The sequence below is a fragment of the Leptidea sinapis genome, chromosome 29 (assembly GCF_905404315.1).
Source record: "Leptidea sinapis chromosome 29, ilLepSina1.1, whole genome shotgun sequence".
In the NCBI taxonomy this organism is placed as follows: domain Eukaryota; kingdom Metazoa; phylum Arthropoda; class Insecta; order Lepidoptera; family Pieridae; genus Leptidea; species Leptidea sinapis.
In genome coordinates this window covers 6,766,273-6,788,694 of record NC_066293.1, presented here as the reverse complement: position 1 = coordinate 6,788,694, position 22,422 = coordinate 6,766,273, and the positions used below count along the sequence as shown (strand labels likewise).

General features: G+C 35.0%; 2 protein-coding genes across 6 annotated transcripts in view; one reads left to right on the top strand and one right to left on the bottom strand.

Annotated features, from left to right (window-relative positions):
- LOC126973343 (myosin-9) overlaps nt 1-8,840 on the top strand; it is a 34,631-nt gene extending 25,791 nt beyond the window's left edge. For 2 of the 4 annotated variants that reach the window (XM_050820568.1, XM_050820566.1), the window contains 4 exons: nt 907-1,110; nt 2,628-2,648; nt 3,520-3,666; nt 4,255-8,840. In XM_050820568.1, coding sequence (XP_050676525.1) covers nt 907-1,110; nt 2,628-2,648; nt 3,520-3,666; nt 4,255-4,323 — 441 coding nt within the window. In that variant the 3' untranslated portion in view covers nt 4,324-8,840. The remainder of the gene's footprint in view (nt 1-906; nt 1,111-2,627; nt 2,649-3,519; nt 3,667-4,254) is intronic. The other 2 variants (XM_050820569.1, XM_050820567.1) reach the window with 1 other exon arrangement.
- Nucleotides 8,841-10,034: 1,194 nt separating this feature from the next.
- Nucleotides 10,035-22,422, bottom strand: part of LOC126973344 (transcription elongation regulator 1-like) — a 68,966-nt gene continuing 56,578 nt past the window's right edge. For both annotated transcript variants that reach the window (XM_050820570.1, XM_050820571.1), the window contains exons 19-24: nt 22,156-22,356; nt 20,785-20,907; nt 17,936-18,094; nt 14,262-14,431; nt 11,504-11,647; nt 10,035-10,129 (exon numbers count right to left, since the gene is read on the bottom strand). In XM_050820570.1, the coding sequence (XP_050676527.1) occupies nt 11,518-11,647; nt 14,262-14,431; nt 17,936-18,094; nt 20,785-20,907; nt 22,156-22,356 (783 nt within the window). In that variant the 3' untranslated portion in view covers nt 10,035-10,129; nt 11,504-11,517. The remainder of the gene's footprint in view (nt 10,130-11,503; nt 11,648-14,261; nt 14,432-17,935; nt 18,095-20,784; nt 20,908-22,155; nt 22,357-22,422) is intronic.

Below are 22,422 nucleotides of genomic sequence, written 5' to 3'. Positions count from 1 at the left end.
TTTATTGGCCAATACAGAACAAATACATAAGATTTTTATGAAATAAATACCACGAAAACCTCAACCAAGGTTTATAATGTCTCTATGAAAGTTAAATAATTGAACGTGTTTGAGTTGATGTAATGCATTCAGGGAAAATAAAAATAATATTTTATCACAAATCACTTTACTTATATTACAGATTTTACAAAGGTAACTTTTAACTTGCAATTTTACACTCTGGTAACTATTTAATAACACTTAACACTTCGGAATAATTAATTCAATTTCGAACAAGGCATTTATATAGCCTATACCGTCTCCTCTTCTCTACTCGCCACACACTTCACACCGCAACACTAGCGCCTCCTCTCTAACAAACGCTCCTCACTTCACTTTACATTATTATTGTTTTCGGTATGCTATTTATTGGAACACTAGATCGATAAATCGTTTGTTTAAGGCGCGGACTGACTAGGATTGTAAACGCTACAACCAACCCTACATTATTTGTGTTGGTCATGTGGCTAAGCTAAGCAAATGGGCATTTATTTTACTGGTTTTCTTTTGTTTATTCAAAATTTACATAATAAATTGAAAAATTGTTCGGTTTAAATTTTAGAAAAGTACTAATTCTATTCAATTCTTTAAAAAAATAATATTGTTATCGCTTAAAATTCGGAGATTTTTGACTCCGAAGTTTATTTTTGTGAAGCAACTTCCAAATTTTCTATTGGATATTTCAAATTATATATAAATATTCTATTCGGTTAAAAATTATCATTAAATCCTTCTTTGTGCACTGTATTTTTTGCGTCGGAATATTTTCATTGCGTTATGTTGTAATCGACTCCCTAAGAAACCAATTTTTGTTGATATTGAGGTATGACCGCGCCTTAATTGATGTTGTGGTTGTCATGATGGCAGCGTGAGCCAGACAAGCAGACGCTGATAGAGCGGATAGTGCACCTGCAGCGAACCCTGGCGCGGAGGGCGGAGAGATGCGAGTTCCTGGAGGAACACGTGCGCCAGCTGACGGGAGAGTTGCGGGTCAAGAGTAAACTGCTGAGGAACATGCTGGCAGCCTCGCCCGCGGGAGCTCTGGCCACACCCACCAGCGACCGAAACAAGGTGACACCCGTCTTTATCCACTTCCTTTAACCTGACCGGATACTTGACACTACAGCTGTCAAAACAATAGCCAAGTATATCTCGTATCAGACAAGATACTCTGAAAAGACAGTCGAGGAAGATCTGGGGGGAAGGGAACATCTTCGAAAAGAAACCAATGTGCCAATAATAAAAGGCATTTATTTTTTCAAAATTGATTCGTTTAGAATTCTTTTTGATGTCATTTCTTATAACTACTAGATACTACTACCGCTTCGGAAACAAATGGCGCTCTCAGAGAGAAGAAGCGGCGCAAGAAACTCTCCCAGCATTCTTTTTTTGCGCTCTTTTCAATAAAAATATACAATATTGTACAGTCATTTCAATCGTTATAAAATAATCACAATCTAGTCCCAGGCTGTCCGATCATTTAGATATTCAGAAGTGGAGTAATAGGATTTACGACAGAGCTATTTTTTTTATAAAACATTTAAATTTATTTATAGATAATGCCTTAACAGTGGCTGGGACTTCATTATAGAAGTGTATACATTTACCCTTAAAGCTATTATGTATCTTATGAAGCCTACTAGAACTAGTTACAAGCAATCCCTTATTTCTAGTGTTATAATAATGAACATCACTATTAAGAGCAAAAAGGTGACGATTTTTGTGAACGTATATTAAGTTTTCATAAATGTACTGACACTGAACAGTCATAATATTTATTTCTTTAAATTTTTCTTTGCTCTCAAATCAGCTTGGTTATAGACAGTCTCTACTGTCTATAACCAAGCTGATATATAGCACGAAAACTATTTTGCAGAGCAAACACAGTAATAATGCTAAAACAAAAAAAAAAAAAAATGTCGATTTAGGAATCAGTGTTAATGACATGTCTGTGATTTTTAACAACCAGCAGGCCTACCATGAACTCTTATTGCGATTCAATTGACAACCTAAAATGAACTGCTTTGCTATTTCGTACCACGACGTGATTAGAGCTATCTAATTTAAGTTGACGTCAAATCAACTGATTAAATCGCAATGTCAATTGAATGTGAAAAATGATATCAACTGTATCGTAAACTGATTTAGTTCGTTTATTCATTCGTACCATGAATAAAAACAGGGTTAATGCTTTATAATTTGACACAATTGCGCAATTTTAAAATGTATTTTTAGTATTTTCTACGCAAAAAAAAAACCGTTAAAATCATATCATTTTAGGTTTCGGAACGCAATTTTATTTCGTTCATTCTTCATAAGCGATCCAAATTCAGTAAAAGGCACTTCATCGTACGAATTTTAGTGATTCAGTTTTGGCACCTAAACTGAACTGCATCGGATTCGCATCGCTTATTAAAAGTTGATGGTAGGCCCTCTGTTTTCAACTGGTGTCATTATAATGCCTATTTATTTATTTTTTGTACTTTGGTCATTACTTCTCACGTAATATTTTCAATGAATTTGTCGTGTTTAACATCCATATATCAAAGCAGAATTATAATACTTTAAATCTGTTTTAACACGCACAGCAGCTAAGGAAGCTGACGAAGGTAATTTAGCTTTATAAAATATTGTTACGGTGAATGTTCGGGACAATTCGATAAGTACTTACCGGTGTAAAGGAATCTTGACGTCTAGTTGTTTACAAAAACATGTTTTTCTTGTTATTACTTAGAAGCGATGCTAGTGTTATTGGTGTTTAGTATTAGTATTGTTGGTAAAGTAGGAGTTAAGTTAGGAGTACGTTAGGTACTGACTGTTGGTACATGTACAATGTATTAAATTATTTGTGGACTTATGCTGGTGTATTCCAAACCCCGAACTCTTAACAAAATATGAAATCCTATTAACCACATGTATCATGGGGAGTGTTCAGCTTAAGAGCTGTTTCAGCTGATTTCTGCCGCCGAATTCCACCTTCGCACGACACCCCACAAGTTAGTATATCATCCCCACCATCTGGATGTGTGGTGTTCCTCCACAGTGCGGATTTTAAGGAACTTTCTTCCAACTAAGCTTGGGAACGAGCTTCCTTGTGCGACGTTGCTAGACGATACGACATGAGTACCTTCAAAAAAAGCACGCACACCTTTAAATTCACACGCCCCTGTGATTCCTCTGGTGTTGGAAGAGAATGTGGGCGGCAGTGATCACTTAACATCAGGTGACCCGTAAATAAAATACCTAGTTTGTATCTATGAGTACCTCAAAAAAGTTATCGATCATGTCAAATCAAATATTCATATGAATCTCAAAATTGTAGTTAATTTTATCCAGGTGCATGTCGGTGACGCGATCCTATAAGATTTTCCCTATCAAAAAGTGATCGTGGCTAAAGCAGTTTACACTTCAAAACATAACTTAATGATGGATAAAAAATCGTAAATTAAATGATATTAAATGATGATTTTTATGAGACAGAAGGAGATAGCGAGACTGGGCGGGGGAGCAATGGCTGCGGTGTGGGGGGGCGACCCGGGGGGCATGTCGCTTGAACTGTCGCTCGAGATGAACAAGAAGTTGCAAGCGGTGCTCGAGGACACACTGTTGAAGAACATCACGCTCAAAGTCAGTGTAAATAATGTAAAATAATATATAATATGTTAAAATAATCTCCATTCAGGCATTCTATGTCGTAGCAGCTGATATACTGCTTTATAAAAATTTTATTTAGGAAACATCCCTATTTTTAATATGGTTCTATGAGGACATTTTATCAAGTATCATAACAATATTGTGTTTTTTTTTTCTTTATTGATTTAGGGGCGTTTTATACGTATGTACATGTCAGTCCCATTATAATCTAAGTACATTAAAAAAAACAAAAACAAAATTCTTAACAGTAAACTAAAAAATAATTAATAAAAGGAAGAGCAAGTTATATCTACAGTGTTCAACAAATAAGACTTATGGATTCAAACAGACTTATGGCATCCTTAGATGCAGGGCGGACAAGTATATTTACAAACATGCCCGTATCAAATCTGTTCAAACCCATAAGTCCTACAATTTTGTCTCTACTAGACCGAAATCGGACACATTCATTTAATAATTGTTCAACATCCTCAATATTGTGTTAATTTAACATCACATAACACTACAGTAATATTTTAAATACGAATTCGTATTCGATTAAATAATTAAAAATGATTACAGGAAAACATTGACACACTTGGGGAAGAGATTGCAAGGTTAAAAGGAAAACCGCGGGAGAACAATAGTTAAGTCGTGTAACAAAATTGTGTTGGATTTATAAAAGACTATGCGATGGTGTGTTAAATATTAATTGTTATGTAGCTTAGACTCCCATTGATCGGGCGCCATTTATGGACATTCCAAAGATTATTTAACATGGATAAGACATGTATATTTAAAAGCATTTAGTCTGAAGTTTTGAACAAAGTAAAACGTTAAGACAATTTGAATTATTTTTTGTTAAAATACTAAACTGCGCCCGTTAATCAGATAAATATTTAATTAAATTTTGGCTGCATAAATAAGATAATATGTAAGTTCAGAATTGGGTATACTCCCCAATTCTGATAGCATAGAATTGGGGAGTATACCCAATTCTGATAGCATTTTGACGATTCGATTCCATTCACGATTTTTTCTAGTTAAGATTGGTGTAAAATCTTGAATTAACAAAATGGGCCTTCTATTAATTACGTCACACAAGTATTGTGGGTCTTTTAAGCCCCTCCAGGTACTTTGTGGTCCCATTTGTAAATCCGTCTCGCCTATGACTATGACGTTTTTTTTAAATGTTATTTTTATGACTAATATTTTTTTTAAGTGAAAACATTTTTAACCGCGTTGGGCACACTTTCGTAGGGGAAAATCTTATGGGTTCGCGTCACCGACATGCTCAGGAATAGCACACGCGGCAAATTAATATTTGAAAATATAAATATATAGGTACAGTTAAGACACTTTTTCTAAAGGTGAAATCTCGTGGATTCGCGTCACCGAAATGCTTATAGCAGTATATCTGTAGCCATACAGCTGACATAAGTCGGGGTATATCTTATAAGTAAAATTTAATGGAGTTAGTGAAAACTTCAATGTGAATTTACTGTGCATTGTTGAAATTGTGTTTTTGTTTGATTAATATATTATTATTATTGTAAAGAAGTTTTAAAAATAAATTTCTTTTGCCATTTTTTTTTCTATAGATTTTGTTTACATATAAATTTAAATTATCGAGATTGAATATTAATTTTAGCATATTACTTTAGATATTAGAATGTGACGTCTAACCCCCCCCCCTTAAAGAGTGACGTAATTTGCAGTAAAATTCAGTGTACATAAATGTAAGAGTTATTAACAATGTTATAATAATTAACATTTTGTAAAACACAAGGTATTATTGGTTATTATTCGCATTTACATAAAGATCTTGTCCTTAAATAATTTATTTATGCGGCTAGATAGAGTTTCTTCCTGCTAGACAACTGATGAAAACAACGTTTTACACTCGCGATTTGTGTCACTTTGTGTTAGTGCGAGTGTATTGCTCAAAATAGAGGTTTACAGTCAACCTCAATTTTTTTCTACGTTTTCACAGCTGCCACAGACTATCTAGGCGTATAAATAATATAAGGTCCTGTCATATAACGGCGTGTCTAGAACATATCTCACGAGATGTTCGCGAATTATATTGTAATACGTATATTATTGTTATATAATAATTATTAATAATTTGTTATTATTTACGTGAACTTCCTTACGTCTGGGATTATATAATTATACAAATTTAATTTGCATAAATATTTATGGACAATGTGGGACTCAAATCAAATGAAAATCACTTAATTCATGTAAGTCAAGGAAATAACACTTATTAATGTCAATAATTTTCTTGTCTTTTCACATTTACCACCACTCCGGAATAAGTTTGATCTTTAACGAGAAGAAGTGGCAAGAATCTCATTGCCACTCTTTTAAATCAACATTTACAGCTTCATCGTTGTACAAATAGTTTCATTTACAATATATTATGTAAAGCGATGAAACAAAAACGAAGCCGCGCCTTTCGGGATACGCCCCAGAGCTCATACCTACTAAGCCAACCGAGTGACGCATAGTTACTAAATCTTGGTGTATTACTAAATCTAATATTTTGATTCAAAATAGTATTTGAAATCACATAATGAACGTCATAACTCATAAGCTACACCCATTCGAAATAGTGTGCCTCAGACCTGAGAAGAACAGACGCAATAAACCCAGCGGCCTTTTTTTTGTTTATAATATAATTTACTATTAAATAGCCGGAGGACGGTCGCTCCATTCTCAATCTGTGGCGTCATTAAGAAAATCATTTATGTTATAGTAACCGTTACCACACAACGGTTTTTAACAATTCTTTTGAATTTCGTAACCCATTTGTTTTGTACATTTTCCGGGATTTTTTTGTAATCTTAATATATGTATATAAATTACGTGACACGTTGTTTGTCCGCGATGGACTCCTAAACTAATGAACGGATTTAAATAGGGATTACTTCATGGACTGCAGTTTAGTCCAACTTGAGAGGTAGGATAGTTTTTATTTCGATTTGGGACCCATAATTATTTTTATTTCCTTATATGTTTTGTATCGACATATTTTCTATGAGAGAATTTATTGACGCACGCTTTGACAGTTCTGCTGTGATACAATTTCGTTATAACAACAGGGAGCATATCTTACGAAATAATTCTCGATGTTATTAAATATTATTGACAAATTCATAAAAAAACAGCATTTTATTAATTACAGAACAACGTCTGTCGGATCAGCTAGATAGCATATAAATCCAACAAAGACTCAACCGAGTAGTAGGCATAACAAATTTGAAAATTTATTGAATTAGGCGTTACTTTGCGGAAATCCATAATTATCCAAATGAATTAAGTTTTGTTTTGTGTTAATTCCGCCAATATTTGTTTTTAAAAAAAGGCATCTACACGAGGCATCCTCAGGACGTGCTAAAAGTGTGTGAGTAAAGAAAACTTAAATCATTTGTATAACAAGTTTGTCTGTTGGTGTTAACATTATTATTGTCGCCGTTTCTGGAAAATTCCTTTAGGTGCTTACGAACATAATATAGAACATTATCAAGAATATATTGAGATGCAACAGTCAAAATGTTTATATCTTTAAAATTTTCTCTTGATTCCTTAGGATCTAGCTTATAATAGCAAAAACATCGAGTTTTCGAGTCCCGCATCATTGATAAATTTTGGTACCAATTATATTAGTATAATAATAATAATAATTTATTCCTTGCTTGTACCTGATAGATTGTACATAAGAAAATATATCATCTATAGCGTTATTATAATTATAAATGTTAGTTTAATTACTTACCCCCTTATTCATAATAGTCTGCTAACTTAAAGCATTGCTAATTCTCACTGTCTTCTTCTATTGACCTAAGTCAGAATGAGTAAAAACACTCCTTAACGGCTTCTTTACTCTATAATGAATAAGGGGGATTATATATAGTATATGCTAGCGAATATATCACAGCCCGATAATACGTCACCAATTTTGAATTGTCAATGTGTCCGTTAGCTAGTGGCTTAATATTCAAAATACAAAGGAGCGTGGCTGACTGTTTACGACTTATCAATCAAATCGCTTTCATGTGTTACAAAGTGTATCTCCGTTGGAGTGGCCCTTCTTGAGCGGTTTGTTTGTCTATAACCGAGTATATTGTAAATTTATGCTTTTTTTCATTCCATGTATGGTATATTTCGTTTAAGTGACAGATGGGCCTTTTCCTTGCATACTTGGATTACATTAAAACTAAGATTGATACTTTGGAATAAATATTCAGTATGGATAGGCGGTTGGAAAATATGCAATTTATATAATCTTAAATAATAGATTGAATTTTGAAAACGTTACGGTCAACTTGTATACAAGACTTATAATATATTAAATTAAAACTAACCCCCATAGTACTATTGTCTAAAAAGACAGAAATTGTTTTTAATAGCATTTAATAATCTTCTTATTAAGCTACTTAAGTCTGACAAAAACTTTTTATTAATTTAGTATTAACACTTATTTATATAAATTCATTTGCTGATTGTGAAATTGTAAAATAAATCCAACAACTACTCAAATGAAAGTATTACTATTGAAATGAAAATATAAAAGCTAGGAAGGTAAATAAAACAATGTAGCAGTAACAGATAAAAAAAAATTGATCATCTTTTTGGCTATAGATTCTAGATTTATGTTTTATTTTGTAAGAGGATACAGAAAAAATTAAGTTATGGCGTGGCGCCATCTGTTGGCAACAGTTTGACAACTAAATGTAAAGTATAACAACCGATATGAAAATATAAAGTTAGGAAGTGCAATAAAACAATATAACAATATCAGACTTAAAAAAGTTGATCATTCAATCATTTTTGGCTATAAAATGATTCTAGATTCAATTTCTTCGCAAAATGATATTCAGTACATAAGTTAACTTGTGGCGCCATCTGTTGGCAACAGTTTGATAACTAAATGTGGCCAGTGTTAAATTTTTTATTGAAAAGCATTTTATATTCTTGGACTTAATTATTTATAAATATTGCTTTTGTCAAACGCATTGGCTTCCGAATTTTTAATTGATGTATTTTAACAGTAATTTTGTTACTTGTCTATATAAATGTCTCTAGTTATTGCTTAAACGTATGATTTTAAATGTGTCATGTTGTTATGTATTGTCTTTATTTGAAATAAATATTTTTGAATATTTTATATTTTTATTATAGATCCGAGATATTGTATTGAGATCCATAATATATACATAATATTATGTACGCCAATGAGTAAATTTAATTCAAATTTTATTGCGGCGAAAAGATTCGTTCAGTGATGGTTTGGTGGGGTATTAGCTATGAAGGAGTGACTGAGTTATTCTTTTGAGAAAAAAGGTATCAAAACATCGTCACAAGTGTATCAAAATACCATTCTTGAGAAGGCAGTGAAGCCCCTTAACAACACCATGCTCAATAACCAAGAATGGAATTTTCAACAAGACTCGGCGCCGGGTCATAATGCTCGGTTTACGCAGTCTTAGTTGGAAATGAACGTTTCGGATATCATCAGAGGTGAATACTGGCCGTCGTCTAGTCCCGATATTAATCCGCTGGATTATGATTTACGGTCAGTTTAAGAGAGTACGGCTTGCTATAAACGCCATGATAATTTTGAGTCCCTAAAACAATCCGCACGATTGGCAGTGAAGAATTTTCACATGGAAAGAGTGCGTGCTTCTACTGATAACTGGCCTCAACGTTTAAAGGACTGTACTGCAGCCAATGGAGACCACTTCGAAGAAGCTTTTTATAATTTTATTTTTTATTTTTATGGAATAGGAGGACAAACGAGCGTACGGGTCACCTGATGTTAAGTGATCACCGCCGCCCACATTCTCTTGCAACACCAGAGGAATCACAAAAACGTTGCCGGCCTTTAAGAAAGATTGTTTTATATGTATGTATTAACTGACACACTGTAAAAGTAATAAATGTTATTTGTAATTGAATTTTTTTTTGTTTCAGTATTTATGGCAAGACTTTTTTTTATGAAAATATGGGACAAGACGAGCAGGACGTTCAGCTGATGGCAATTGATACGCCCTGCCCATTACAATGCAGTGCCGCTCAGGATTCTTGAAACCTCAAAAATTCTGAGCGGCACTACAACTGCGCTCGTCACCTTGAGACAAGATGTTAAGTCTCATTTGCCCAGTAATTTCACTAGCTACGGCGCCCTTCAGACCGAAACACAGTAATGCTTACACATTACTGCTTCACGGCAGAAATAGGCGCCGTTGTGGTACCCATAATCTAGCCGGCTTTCTGTGCAAAGGAGCCTCCCACTGGTCAGACTGAAACTAAATATGTTCAGGTATTTACGTAGGCGTAGAATAATAAAATACAAATAACAATTACAAATTCATTTATTAATAAGTCCTTAATTATTACAATAATTCTTAATCTACACCATCACAGCACAACATTTGGTGTTCCTTAGCAACTGAAACAAACAAGTTACAGTTATACAGACTGATTTCAATAAGGTTGAGGAAAAATAGGGTTTAAGTTTTAAGTAACCGGAGTGGGACAGCTATTTTACAATTATTTTTTCAGATCAGACAATGCTTACTGATTAATTCGGCAGGAGGCTCTAGCGGAAAAATTTACCACATAGTTCTTAAATAATTATTTTTCTGCATAACTTAGGCTATGTCTATGTCTCCTATTTTACGCCGTACGCGACGTCTCGTTACGCCGTACGCTGCGTCACAATGCTTACTATATAAATGTACTGTTGTGGTCTCTTTCACACGTCGACGCTGGCATATTGACGCCGTACGCGGCATTCGAACATCGTGCGCCGCGTCTCTAGTCATTTCGAACTATTGCAGTGTGAAAAAAAGTTAAAATTATTCAATATTAGTTTCACCAAATCCATCGCGAAAACACTGCTCGCGGATAGCCACTGAGCCACCTGCGTCACGCCAGACGTATTGACCGCCGACGCTGTGCGTTGTGTCCAGACGTTGGAAGCCACGGAATTGAACGTTGACGCTGACGCCAGACGCCGCGTACGGCATAAAATAGGAGACCAGAGACCAGCTTTAGTGCCGTGCGGTACGTTTCGAGGAACGTGCGGTCGTCCGCCATTTTGAATAAGCCGCCTGCGGCTTGGGCGTGGCGTTTAGACACAATAGACGCATTAGGTGCGTTATTTTTCCCAAAAAAACAATGCCAAATTAATACTACAATTATTATTATAAGAAAAAATTTGATATTGATATGATTATTTTATTTTTAAATATATTTAGAATCAAATTTTTGTTTCTTTTTAAGCCATGTGCAAAAAAATACACTTGATTTAGGCTGTGATTTTATTTAAAAGAAAATATGTTACATAAACAGATAAATACTTTATCCAAACGTTGTTTTATTAATTAAAATATTTAAATTTTTATAAACATTTGTTTTCACAACAAATCCATTGCGGTATTTTTTTACCGGTAGCGATGTTGCATTATGTGGTGCTCCTCAACTTATCATTTCTGTCGTAATTCCATTATTTTTTATGATGATTAGAGGCCAGACGATTAGGACGTTCAGCTGATGGTAATTGATACGTCCTGCCCATTATAATGAAAAATCCAACAATTCTGAACGGCACTACAATTGCACTCGTCACCTTGAGATATAAGTGTCATTTGCCCAGTAATCTCACTAGCCACGGCATCCTTCAGACGAAAACACAATAATGCTTACACATTACTGGTTCACGACAGAAATAGGCGCCGTTGCGGTACCCATAATTTAGCCGGCATCCAGTGCAAAGGTGCCTCCCACTGGTATTCAAGTTAGTTAGTAATATGTTAGTTACCGGTCCATAGCGGGTCATGGTTTGGATCGCCGCGCCGGCTCCGTAGCGGTCGGCGGTGGCGGTGGACCCTTCTTCTGCAGCTCCTCCAGGTAGCTCGTGAGGATCTCCTCGCGCTCCTCCGGCACGTGGTCCAGGGCGCTGTACCTGCGATCACGAACCCTCGCGTTACTTACATGTCACGTGACTCGTGTATGGGAAGCACTGATCTCTACTACCACTGGACTGGCGGCTATCAAAGTGCTTTTGTGCCTGTTTGATATACGCCATTTTAGCGATGTTGGCCATGAAGCGTGAGTCTGCGGTACTAAAACAAGTGATGACAACCTCAGCTAAACAAACATCGTTAGATGAAACTATTTACAAAAAAATATTGTGTACTTTAATTACGTTGATTATTGTATGAATAACACGGAAATAAATGAAATTAATTCAAAATGCAAAAATACTTCAGAGTATTGTACAATTCTACGTAGCGATTTGTATTATACGTCAAAATTTGTTCTCTGGAAGCTCGCAAGTGGCGCTTCAAATAGGCACAATAGTAATTCTGTCAAACATATGGAACAACCTGTCCAACGATAAGATGTTAAGTTCTAAGGCGTGTCGTAATGCGATAGGACCCTATGATGTATGATTACATTTATTTATTTTGTTAATTATGAGACTATATAAACCTATAAAAACAACAAAATAAGTATTATTTATGGTGTAAACCCAATTACAGGCAAACCGGCATGCATTTTTGAGTTGCACAAGTGCGGGGTTGCAAGTTTAAAATGAAAAATAATGTATTAAAATTGTACACATTATAGTGGTGATATGTTGACACCCTAATGGGTGCAATGCATCTTTCTGTAGTCAAAGAGGGACACAAGCGCTATTAATAAGTTTGATCCTAGAGAATTATTAATCGAAGGAAATAATATCCATATTACAATTGGCTCTCAATATATTCTTGATAATGTTACGTATGTATATAGGCACATAAGCGAATTTTATAGAGACTGTGATAATCATAATGTTAACACTAGGAACAAGCATAAACTTTTTATGCCTACTCGGCTGAGTCGAGATAGTAAATCTTTAATTGGGCTATATATTGTGTGGTAAAGGTTACTATGACATAAATAACTTTCTTATTGATACTACAGATTGGGAATGAAACGACAAATTATGTATTTTAACAAATAACTTAAAATGATATATTATCATCAACTAGCTGACCCCGCAGACTTCGTACTGCCTTTAATAAAATACCTATCCTTTTGTATAAAACAATCTTAAAACTAAATACAATATTTAGTACATTATTTTGATAAATCTCGTAGGGTTCAGCCTGCGTTTGAAATGTAAGCGGAAAAAATGTAATAATTTACGACATCACATTAGAAACCTCAAAAATAACAATATTTCTCCACTATTTAATGGATGTTATTATACACATAAACCTTCCTCTTCAATCACTCTAAGTATTAAAAAAACCGCATCAAAATCCGTTGAGTAGTTTTAAAGATTTAAGCATACATAGGGATATAGGGACAGAGAAAGCGACTTTGTTTTATACTATGTAGTGATCTAAATAACAAGTCAAGTCATAATTTATTCATACAACAACAAATGAAAGCAGTAGAAACAAAAGACGGTTACAAGTTGTCGAAGAAAAGGTTTTTTTTAAACCTGTACTCTTTATCTCGCTCTGAAACCAGACACACTCTACTTTTTCTAGAAAAATTTGAAAATCTTATGTTTCACTGTGACTTGTTCATTACCACCAATGAAATCATATGAAATTATTTATTTTTCTTTGGAATAGGGTATGTCCAGATCTTAAATATTACAATGTCTATCCATCTAAATTAAAAGCATGCAAAAACTTAACACTTACTTCAAGCAGCCATTTACAGAGCCTTGGTATAAACATTTTATTTGACAGTATTATCAAGTCTTCAGACAATTTGTTTCATAATTTTATCTACACCCATGCTTTAAATCCTATATTAAAGATTCTAAAACAGTTAGCTTATTCCCAAAATTAAAACACCCAATGTTCTAATAAACATTACATCATATTATAAGTGTAGATAAAGTCTTGTATGCAATTATTGATAACTAGCTGACCCGGCAAACGTTGTTTTGCCATATAAAGTATAATTCACGCGATAGTTTTATAAGTAGTAAAATATTGCCTATATTATAGCCTGTACATCATTTTGTTCTATTGTCAATAGTTTTTGCAGCGTGCGCAAAAATAGGTTTTCGATTTTACACCTTGTGTTACAAAATAGCAATTTTATTACGGATTCCTAATTTTGAAAAAAAAACATAGCCTATAGCCTTCCTCGATAAATGGACTACCCAACACTGAAAGAATCATTCAAATCGAACCAGTAGTACCAGAGATTAGCGCGTTCAAACAAACAAACAAACACTGTAGCTTTATAATATTAGTATAGATAACTGCAGCAACTGTTGATAATTAGGTATGATGTTATCACTCATGTGATAATATTATCATATAAAACCACATTCGTGTTTTAATACCCCTTATTATACAACAGTTGCATAAATAACTATTATACACAAGTTATGGCTATTTTTAAGAAAATGTGTTGTTTTAGGACAATGTTTCAAAACCAGTCTATGCGTCTGTCTTGTTGTTCACCTTCACCTCAACAACTAAAGTGAAAAGATATCTGTGGTTACGCACAAATTTGCAAGGCTCACAAACACTGAGAGCGAGGTGTCTGTCTGTCCGTACCTGGCGTCTATCTTGAGCGTGTCGTGTATGGCCTGCAGCGCCGCGGGGTTCTCTCGCACGGCGGCCAGACTCTTGTGGGTGATGGTGCGAGTCTCCTGCAGCAGCTGGCGCAGCGCGGACTTGGCCGCACTCTGCTTGTCGCGCTGGAAGTCGCGGAACTCGCGCTCCATCTGGACATCACTTATCAGTTGAAACGTGACGGGACTCCCCAGGGCAACTTACCTGGGCCTTTATTACATCTTATCTTTATTATTCAACTGAACTAAGTTTAGTTTAGAGACAAATCCAGCCGGAATTTACCCTCAATAATTCTCAAAAAATTTGTATACATCTTATTAAAAACGCAAAAAACAAATTGGAGGATGATTACACCAAAGCGGTCGAATAATAAAGAGATCGTAAAAAGGCAGTACTTTATTTGTACTCATAAATAACATTAATATAAAACTAAATAGATCGTATTGTGTTATTATTTTCTGTACATTGTTAGAATAAAAGAAAAATCTTTAAGGAAGGTATACTCGTTTTTTTTGAAGGTACCCATGTAGTATCGTCCCGGAAACACCACACAAGGAAGTTCATTCCACAGCTTTGTAGTACGTGGAAGAAAGCTCCTTGAAAACCGCACTGTGGAGGACCGCCACACATCCAGATGGTGGGGATGATATCGTAACTTGTGGCGTGTCGTGCGAAGGTGGAATTCGGCGGCAGGAATCAGATCAAACAGCTCTTCAGAACAGTCCCCGTGATAAATGCGGTAGAAGACACACAATGAAGCGACATCTCTACGCAACGCTTGTCAGTCTGTCCCTATTTTCTGATCAAAACCTATTCAGTCGGAGGTTTTTTACGTTTATTATTACAAATGACACTCATATTATAAAGGCGAAAGTTTTTATATTTATTTATTAGCTTGTGTGTATATTTGATACTTCTTAACGCTCTATCAAAATGGATTTGGATCTAATAAATTAAGGTAACCTATAATGAGAGAAACAAACACTGAAATATAATGTTTTTATCTAGATAAAATAAAACGGTAAACTGGTTATTAAAAAGTTCAGTTCCCTGAAAGAAATATAATTTTCACTTCTCATGCTCTGAAATTGTTTATTTGTGCACGATATAGGCTGCACAAAATCGATTTTTGTGCACAAGTGCAAAAAAAATCTACTCATAAATGTATATTAAGGCAAAGAAAATGAGCCATACAGCCAAACACAATAAAAAGTTCAGAGACAGAATTTGTTATTTTATAATATTTACTTTAATTTATTTGCCTCATGTATTTTTTAAGATATAAAAGATATTAAAATTTTAATTAAAATACAGTAGGTTATTTAATTAATTAAAAATATATATATATTACAAAATTAATTTAATAGTAGGCTGTATAGGTCTGGAGCCCAAGCCTAATATCAATGTCGTAAGATTAAAAAAAAGCGGCGGGTTTATTAATTTCTTCAAATTTGCTTAAATTGTTAAAAATGTCCATGTTATACTACTGTTTTATTTCCTCTCAATCGAAATGAAAAGCAGTGAGAATCTACTATTCTTAAAATTTGACTTTTTGATTTAGACATCTTTTCCAGGGTATCTTATTGGTATATGCAGTGTACGCGGACATCAACATATCTTTGTATGACAGCTTTTGTCAAATTATAAATGTGGCTAAATTGGACTTTCGTGTGTGCGTCAATTTGACTAAATATATTGACTTTCGAAGGAGATTTCAATACTTTTAATGTTTAAAAAGTTAAATCATACTTTATGAGCATGAATTTTTGTACGCTTAAATCCTTCATTGGTGATATATAAATCAGCCTCAAGGAAATGATTCAAGAAAATGACACTTGACGTATTTGGTTTATAAAATTCTTCACTACTCTCTCTTGCTACTAACAGGCGCCAATTCTATTTTATTACCTCTTTATGGAAAAGCTGAAAAAGATTAGCTTTTACAGATTTTCGGTGTAAATAAGTATCATTTATCACTAGGTAACGATACGTCTGTGATACCCTGTAAATAGCACTTGCTTTTATTGTTTAAGTTCTTGGAAGCTGTTCACATTCAACGGCAATGACTACAATATTGCTAATCATTGTTCACTGGGCCTTCTATAGTTTTCATTTCTGACTGTGTGCTGTTCGCGCCCTTTCATCTGTCTCATTCTGACAAGCGCGAGAGAACGAAACGTGAATACTTGTCAATAATTGTTCGATATTTATTGAAAAAATATTTGTTTTACTAAATTATTTACGCTTTTTGATAACCCATCTTATACGAATAAAAAATGCTTTCCGATGATAAGTCACACCATCTTTTTTTGCGTCTTTAACATATTAATTGAACACTTTTTAGCACACTTAAGACTTGGTGATTGACGCACGACTAAGAAGAAAAGTGTGCTTACATTTTCTTTAAGCACATTTTTACCAGTCCGCTTTCAGACTGCGAATGGTATGTCCATATGTACATAGAACGTCACTGTTGTAAATAAATAGCTTTAAGTAAATTTATTGAATTAAGCGTTATTTTTTTTTTTTTTTTTCAATTTAATAATTATTCAAATGTTGTGAGTTTTATTCAGTGTAAATTACGCTAAGATTTGTCTTTTAATAAATTTGACTATACGGGAAATGCTCACATTAACTGCAGGCTAGCGAAACTCTCTAAGAAAAGAGTGATTCACTCGATTGTATGAAATCAAGTCGTGTCGTCAATCAATCGTGGTTGATATAAAACTAGACACAGATTATAAAAAACTGCGTTTTAAGCGTCTGTTTGCTTTCAGACTTAGCTGTTTAACTTGATTCCTGCCGTCGAATTGCACTTTCGCACGACACGCCATAAATAAGGGGATATCATCCCCACCATCTGGATGTGTGGTGGTCCTCCACAGTGCGGTTTTCAAGGAGCTTTCTTCCACGTACTACAAAGCTGTGGAATGAGCTTCCTTGCTTGATTCCTCTGGTGTTGCAAGAGAGTGTGGGCGGCGGTGAACACTTAACACCAGGTGACCCGTACGCTCGCTCATCCTTCTATTCAATAAAATAAAATAAAAAGCCGGATTATACTTCGTTGCTATAATATTGTAACTTCTATTTCAAATTTATGTCAAATCACTGCACGTTTAATACTAAACGCAATTTCAATTTTTACTCAGACAGTTCCACCTCTTATTACGAAGTATTTACATTGAACGACTGACCTCTAGTGTCAAATAAAATTAAATTTTCATTGTTGTGGAATGTCGCATTATACAAAGTTGTATTTAATTTAAATATTTTTCTATTTTGTTCCTGTGTCAAATCCGAGGAGTATGGGAATGTACACATGATTAAAAAATCATGTTAACCCCACCTCGCACAATTATCATGTCTTATTTTGATATTGTAAATCCGTTATTAGATGTGAGTCCTACAAAATAATATTATTATAACCTAATTTAAGTTCTGTGGATTATGAGATGTTTTAAATAAATAAATAAACAAATCATCACTCTAGATATGATGTTAGTGCAAATATTAATTAATTTATAATCATAGTAATATTAGATTAATTATTGATAGCGTGTTTCATTTAATTCGAAATAAAATACAGCGCCATCTATGATCACATAGAGTAAACTTAACTGGAGTTGAACATATGAATAATGAGACGGTTTCTATACCTGTTGCGCGCTGGCGTACTGCGGCGCGTTCTCCGCGACCGCCTTGCGTACGTCGCGCCAGCTGGCGACACATGACACGCCCTGCTCCGTCAACAGCGCACGGAACTTGTCGCGCCGCTTCACCGCCAGCGACGTGGTGTGCTGGTTGAACAGGCGCTCCTGAAACAAACACACGTATTGACACAATCACCAATCAAACAACATTCAATGAAATGACAAGCTACGTTATACACTCGCGAGAGTCTGGGGAGGCTCCTTTGCACAGGATGCCGGCTAAATTATGGGTCATTTACTGCCGTGAAGCAGTAATTTATTTATTTATTAAAGATACAATATTACATTACAGATTAAATCTAAAGCGTTACAAATATATTATACTAAAGAAAAAACAAACAATGAAAATTATAAACTAGTTCTCTTATTTTATAGAGCTTCCAGGCATCATACTCTCAAATCTTTTCTTACATTCTTTGACCAAACATTCCATCGAGCACACTGTGGTGCTACCTCAAGTACAGCGTTTAGAAGACAGATGGCATTACAGGCGTGTGCTTATGCGCTTGAGTGCGTGCAGGTGGCTGCGCTAATAGTGCGTGTCGCCGCTTACGTACGTACGAAGTCGGTACAAAGAAACGCAATAAACGTTGTAATAAGTATATGCAGTCCACTCTGCCCCAAATTATTTTGAGAACAAGAGTAATGTGTAAGTATTGTTGTGTTTCGGTCTGAAGGACGCCGTAGCTAGTAAAATTACTAGCGAAATGAGACTTAACATCTCATGTCTTAAGGTTACGAGCGCAATTGTAGTACCACTCAGAATTTTTGGGTTTTTCAAGAAACCTGATCGGCACTGCATTTTAATGAGCAGGGCGTATCAACTAACACCAGCTGACCGTCCTGCTCATCTCGTCCCTTATTTTCATAAAAAACAGAGCTCAAAGAGTTAGCTGTCCTATGTAAACGTTTTGTTAAGGCAATTATTCGACTTCTTAAAATCTACCGGTCCGAAGTATGGCCAAGTCCTTTCGAATGGCACCAACCGCGATAAAATCGGTCTAACCGTTCAAAAGTTATAATAGGTTTACATACATCAATACACACACACCTATACATGCATACAGACTTACAGACACCATCGCGTTAATAGTCAGGGAAGCGTCCTACGACCTTTAAGTTTTATCTCTGATGAAACTCGATTTTCGAAAAACGGGGAAAATGTTCTAAGCGGGAAGTTAAAAATTGTATAACTATAATATTATATAAGTGTATATTATATACTTTATCTTATTATTTTAGTGTGTCTATATTATCTAATATATATAAATTACGTGACACGTTGTTTGTCCGCGATGGACTCCTTAACTAATGAACGGATTTTAATGGGGATTACTTCATGGAGTGCAGTTTGGTTCAACTTGAGAGATAGGATAGTCTTTATTTCGATTTGAGACCCAAAATTATTTTTATTTTCAATATTTGTTTTGTATTGTCATATTTTCTATGAGAGAATTTAGTGACGCCCGGTGACAGTTCTGCTGTGAAACAATTTCATTATAACAACAGGGAGCATATTTTACGAAATAATTCTTGATGCTATGAAATATTATTGACAAATTCCTATAAAACTGTTTTTTTATTATCTACAGAACAACGTCTGTCCGGTCAGCTAGTATATATATATATCCTACTAGCTGACCCAGCAAACATCGTATTGCCATATAACAAATAAAAAAAAACAATTATTAAAATTTTGAGGCAACCGATTCTCAGACCTACCAAATATATCGTACTACAATTATTGTATTCGATTGCCATCTTGCAACCCTATATCGGTTTGGTGGATGGAACAGAATAATATAAAAATCGTGATACAAAAATAGTTGTAGATCGTAGAAGGGCGAAAATTTAAATTTGTATGTATTTTTCAATGCTGAATCATAATAAAATAAAAAAAATAAGAATAAAAACTTGACAAAAAATTTACAAATCTTATAATGTCTTAACATTTAGGGGGATGAAAAATAGATAGCAGTCGATTCTCAGACCTACTGAATATGCATATAAAATTTGGTAAAAATTAGTGAAGACGTTTCGGAGGAGTAAGGTAACTAACATTGTGACACGAGAATTTTATACATAAGACTGGCTGAGCTGGGTGAAAATTTGAAGTTGTATGTATTTTTTAATGCTGACTTATAATCATATTTAAATAAAAAATGTCAAAAAAAAAAATCGTGTGGATCACCCTTAACATTTAGGGGGACCTACCCAATATGCACTCAAAATTTCACGAGAATCGGTCAAGCCGTTTCCGAGGAGTTCAATGTTTAACACCATGACACGAGAATTTTATATATTAGACTAGCTGACCCAGCAAACGTTGTATTGCAGATATTAAAATCGCGATACAAAAGTAACTGTTGATCGTAGATGGGTGAAAATTTGAAGTTGTATGTATTTTTTAATGCTGACTCATAATCAAACAAATTTAAAAAAAAATGTAAAAAAAAAAAAACAAAACGTGTGGACCCTTAACATTTAGGGGTATGAAAAATAGATGTTGGCCGATTCTCAGACCTACTCAATATTGCTCACAAAATTTCATGAGAATCGGTCAAGCCGTTTCGGAGGAGTACGGGAACGAACATTGTGACACGAGAATTTTAAATATAAGATTATGTTAACTTATTGCCCCGTGTCAAGTTATACGAAAATAAAATCTCTTATACATTTAGGATACCTGAAGGAGCTCGCCAGATGACATCATAAAAATATAAAAAAATCTATTTGTGCCTTGTGAAACCTTATCTTAATGTGATGAGCCTGACACATCTGCAACGATCACTCACCTTGTCTTCTTTGCTCAGCTCCTCAGCCAGGCTGTATCTGTGGTCTTTCTTCAGCTGCTTCTTGGCTTCCCGCCACGTCAAGTCCGGGTTCCGCACCAGGTCCGCTAGCAGAGCGTTGAAGTGCTGGAAATTTATTACTTACTATCAACAATAAGGTATTTAAATAGTTTAAAATAAAACTTAACATCTTACGTCTCAAGGTGACTAGTACATATTCTTTTAAGAATCCCGAGCGGCACTGCATTGTAATGGGCAGGGCGTATCATTTACCTTGAGCTGAACGTCCTGCTCATCTCGCCACCTACTATCATTTTTCAACACCACACGTTTTTATATTTGTATATTTTTAAGTTGCATCATTTTGTTATTTGTGTGTGTGTTGAAATAAGTGTTTTTTCTTACACAAAAAAAGTAGTATTTTAAAGGTTATTTTCATAGATTTACAATATGCTAAACAGAAATATAAGAAGATAGAAAAGGAAAGCAAATCTCTTGTTACTGTGACCGATTTTGATTGACAAGTCGTCAACAGCCAGCCACGCTTGGCAAAAAAAACATAAAATGTGTTTGACGTAACTTACGGATGGCCCCCATTGACGTACAATAAACATCTAGACTCACATCACACTCAAAAGTTGTCTGATTGTTGTGTCTATTGGGCGTCTTAGTTGTGTTTCGACCACGCTTTGAATACAACACCACGCAATGACAAAGTGGTCAGTAAAAAATTCAAATAACGGCATATCCAAACTCAAAAGGATGGAGTGTCATATTTTAGGTAAGTGCCCCTTTAAATTAATAAATTTATTTAACTAACTTAACGTTTTCTATTAATTTTGTTAAATAATTACATTTCAATTGTTAAAACAAAATGTTCTTGTCTTGTGTTCGTGTCCGAGCTTTTAATGAGAGTATACAATAGTGAACATTATAACCACGGAATAAAGTATAAGTTTGAATTAAATGTTTTAATGTTATCTGTATGAGTTAATGTATACATACATATATACAACTCCGCTCGGGCATTTTTGACGACCTTTCAATATGTTTAAAGTACGGCAATGATGGCCCCCGCATGGGTTGTGACGGTTTGATCTTTGTAATTTTTTTTTATGGAAAAGGAGGATAAGCGAGCGTACGGGTCACCTGGTGTTAAGTGATCACCGCAGCCCACATTCTCTTGCAACACTAGAAGAATCACAGGAGCGTTGCCAGCCTTTAGGGAAGGTGTATGCGCTTTTTTTGGAGGTGACAATGTCGTAAAGTCCCGAAAACACCGCAAAGAAAGCTCCTTGAAAACCGCACTGTGGAGAACCACCACACATACAGGTGGTGCGAATGATATCCTAATTAAATTGCACAACACGTCACCTGCATGGCCTCGTCTCTCTTGTGGTACTCCCTCTCCTTGTCTCTGTCTCGCAGGCTGGTCGCGAGCGCCTTCTGCACCTGTTTCTCTCTCTCTTTTATCGACGCCTGCGCTCTCGCCTCTCGCTCTTTCCTCGCCGCCTCTTCATCGTCTGCTGTGCCTTCTTCTGTCGCCTCTGCGTCTGGTATCTCCTCTTTTTCTTCCTGTAAAATTTACTTAAATATTTAATATTCAATCAGGCTGCGATTGAACCGATGATGTGTTTGTTG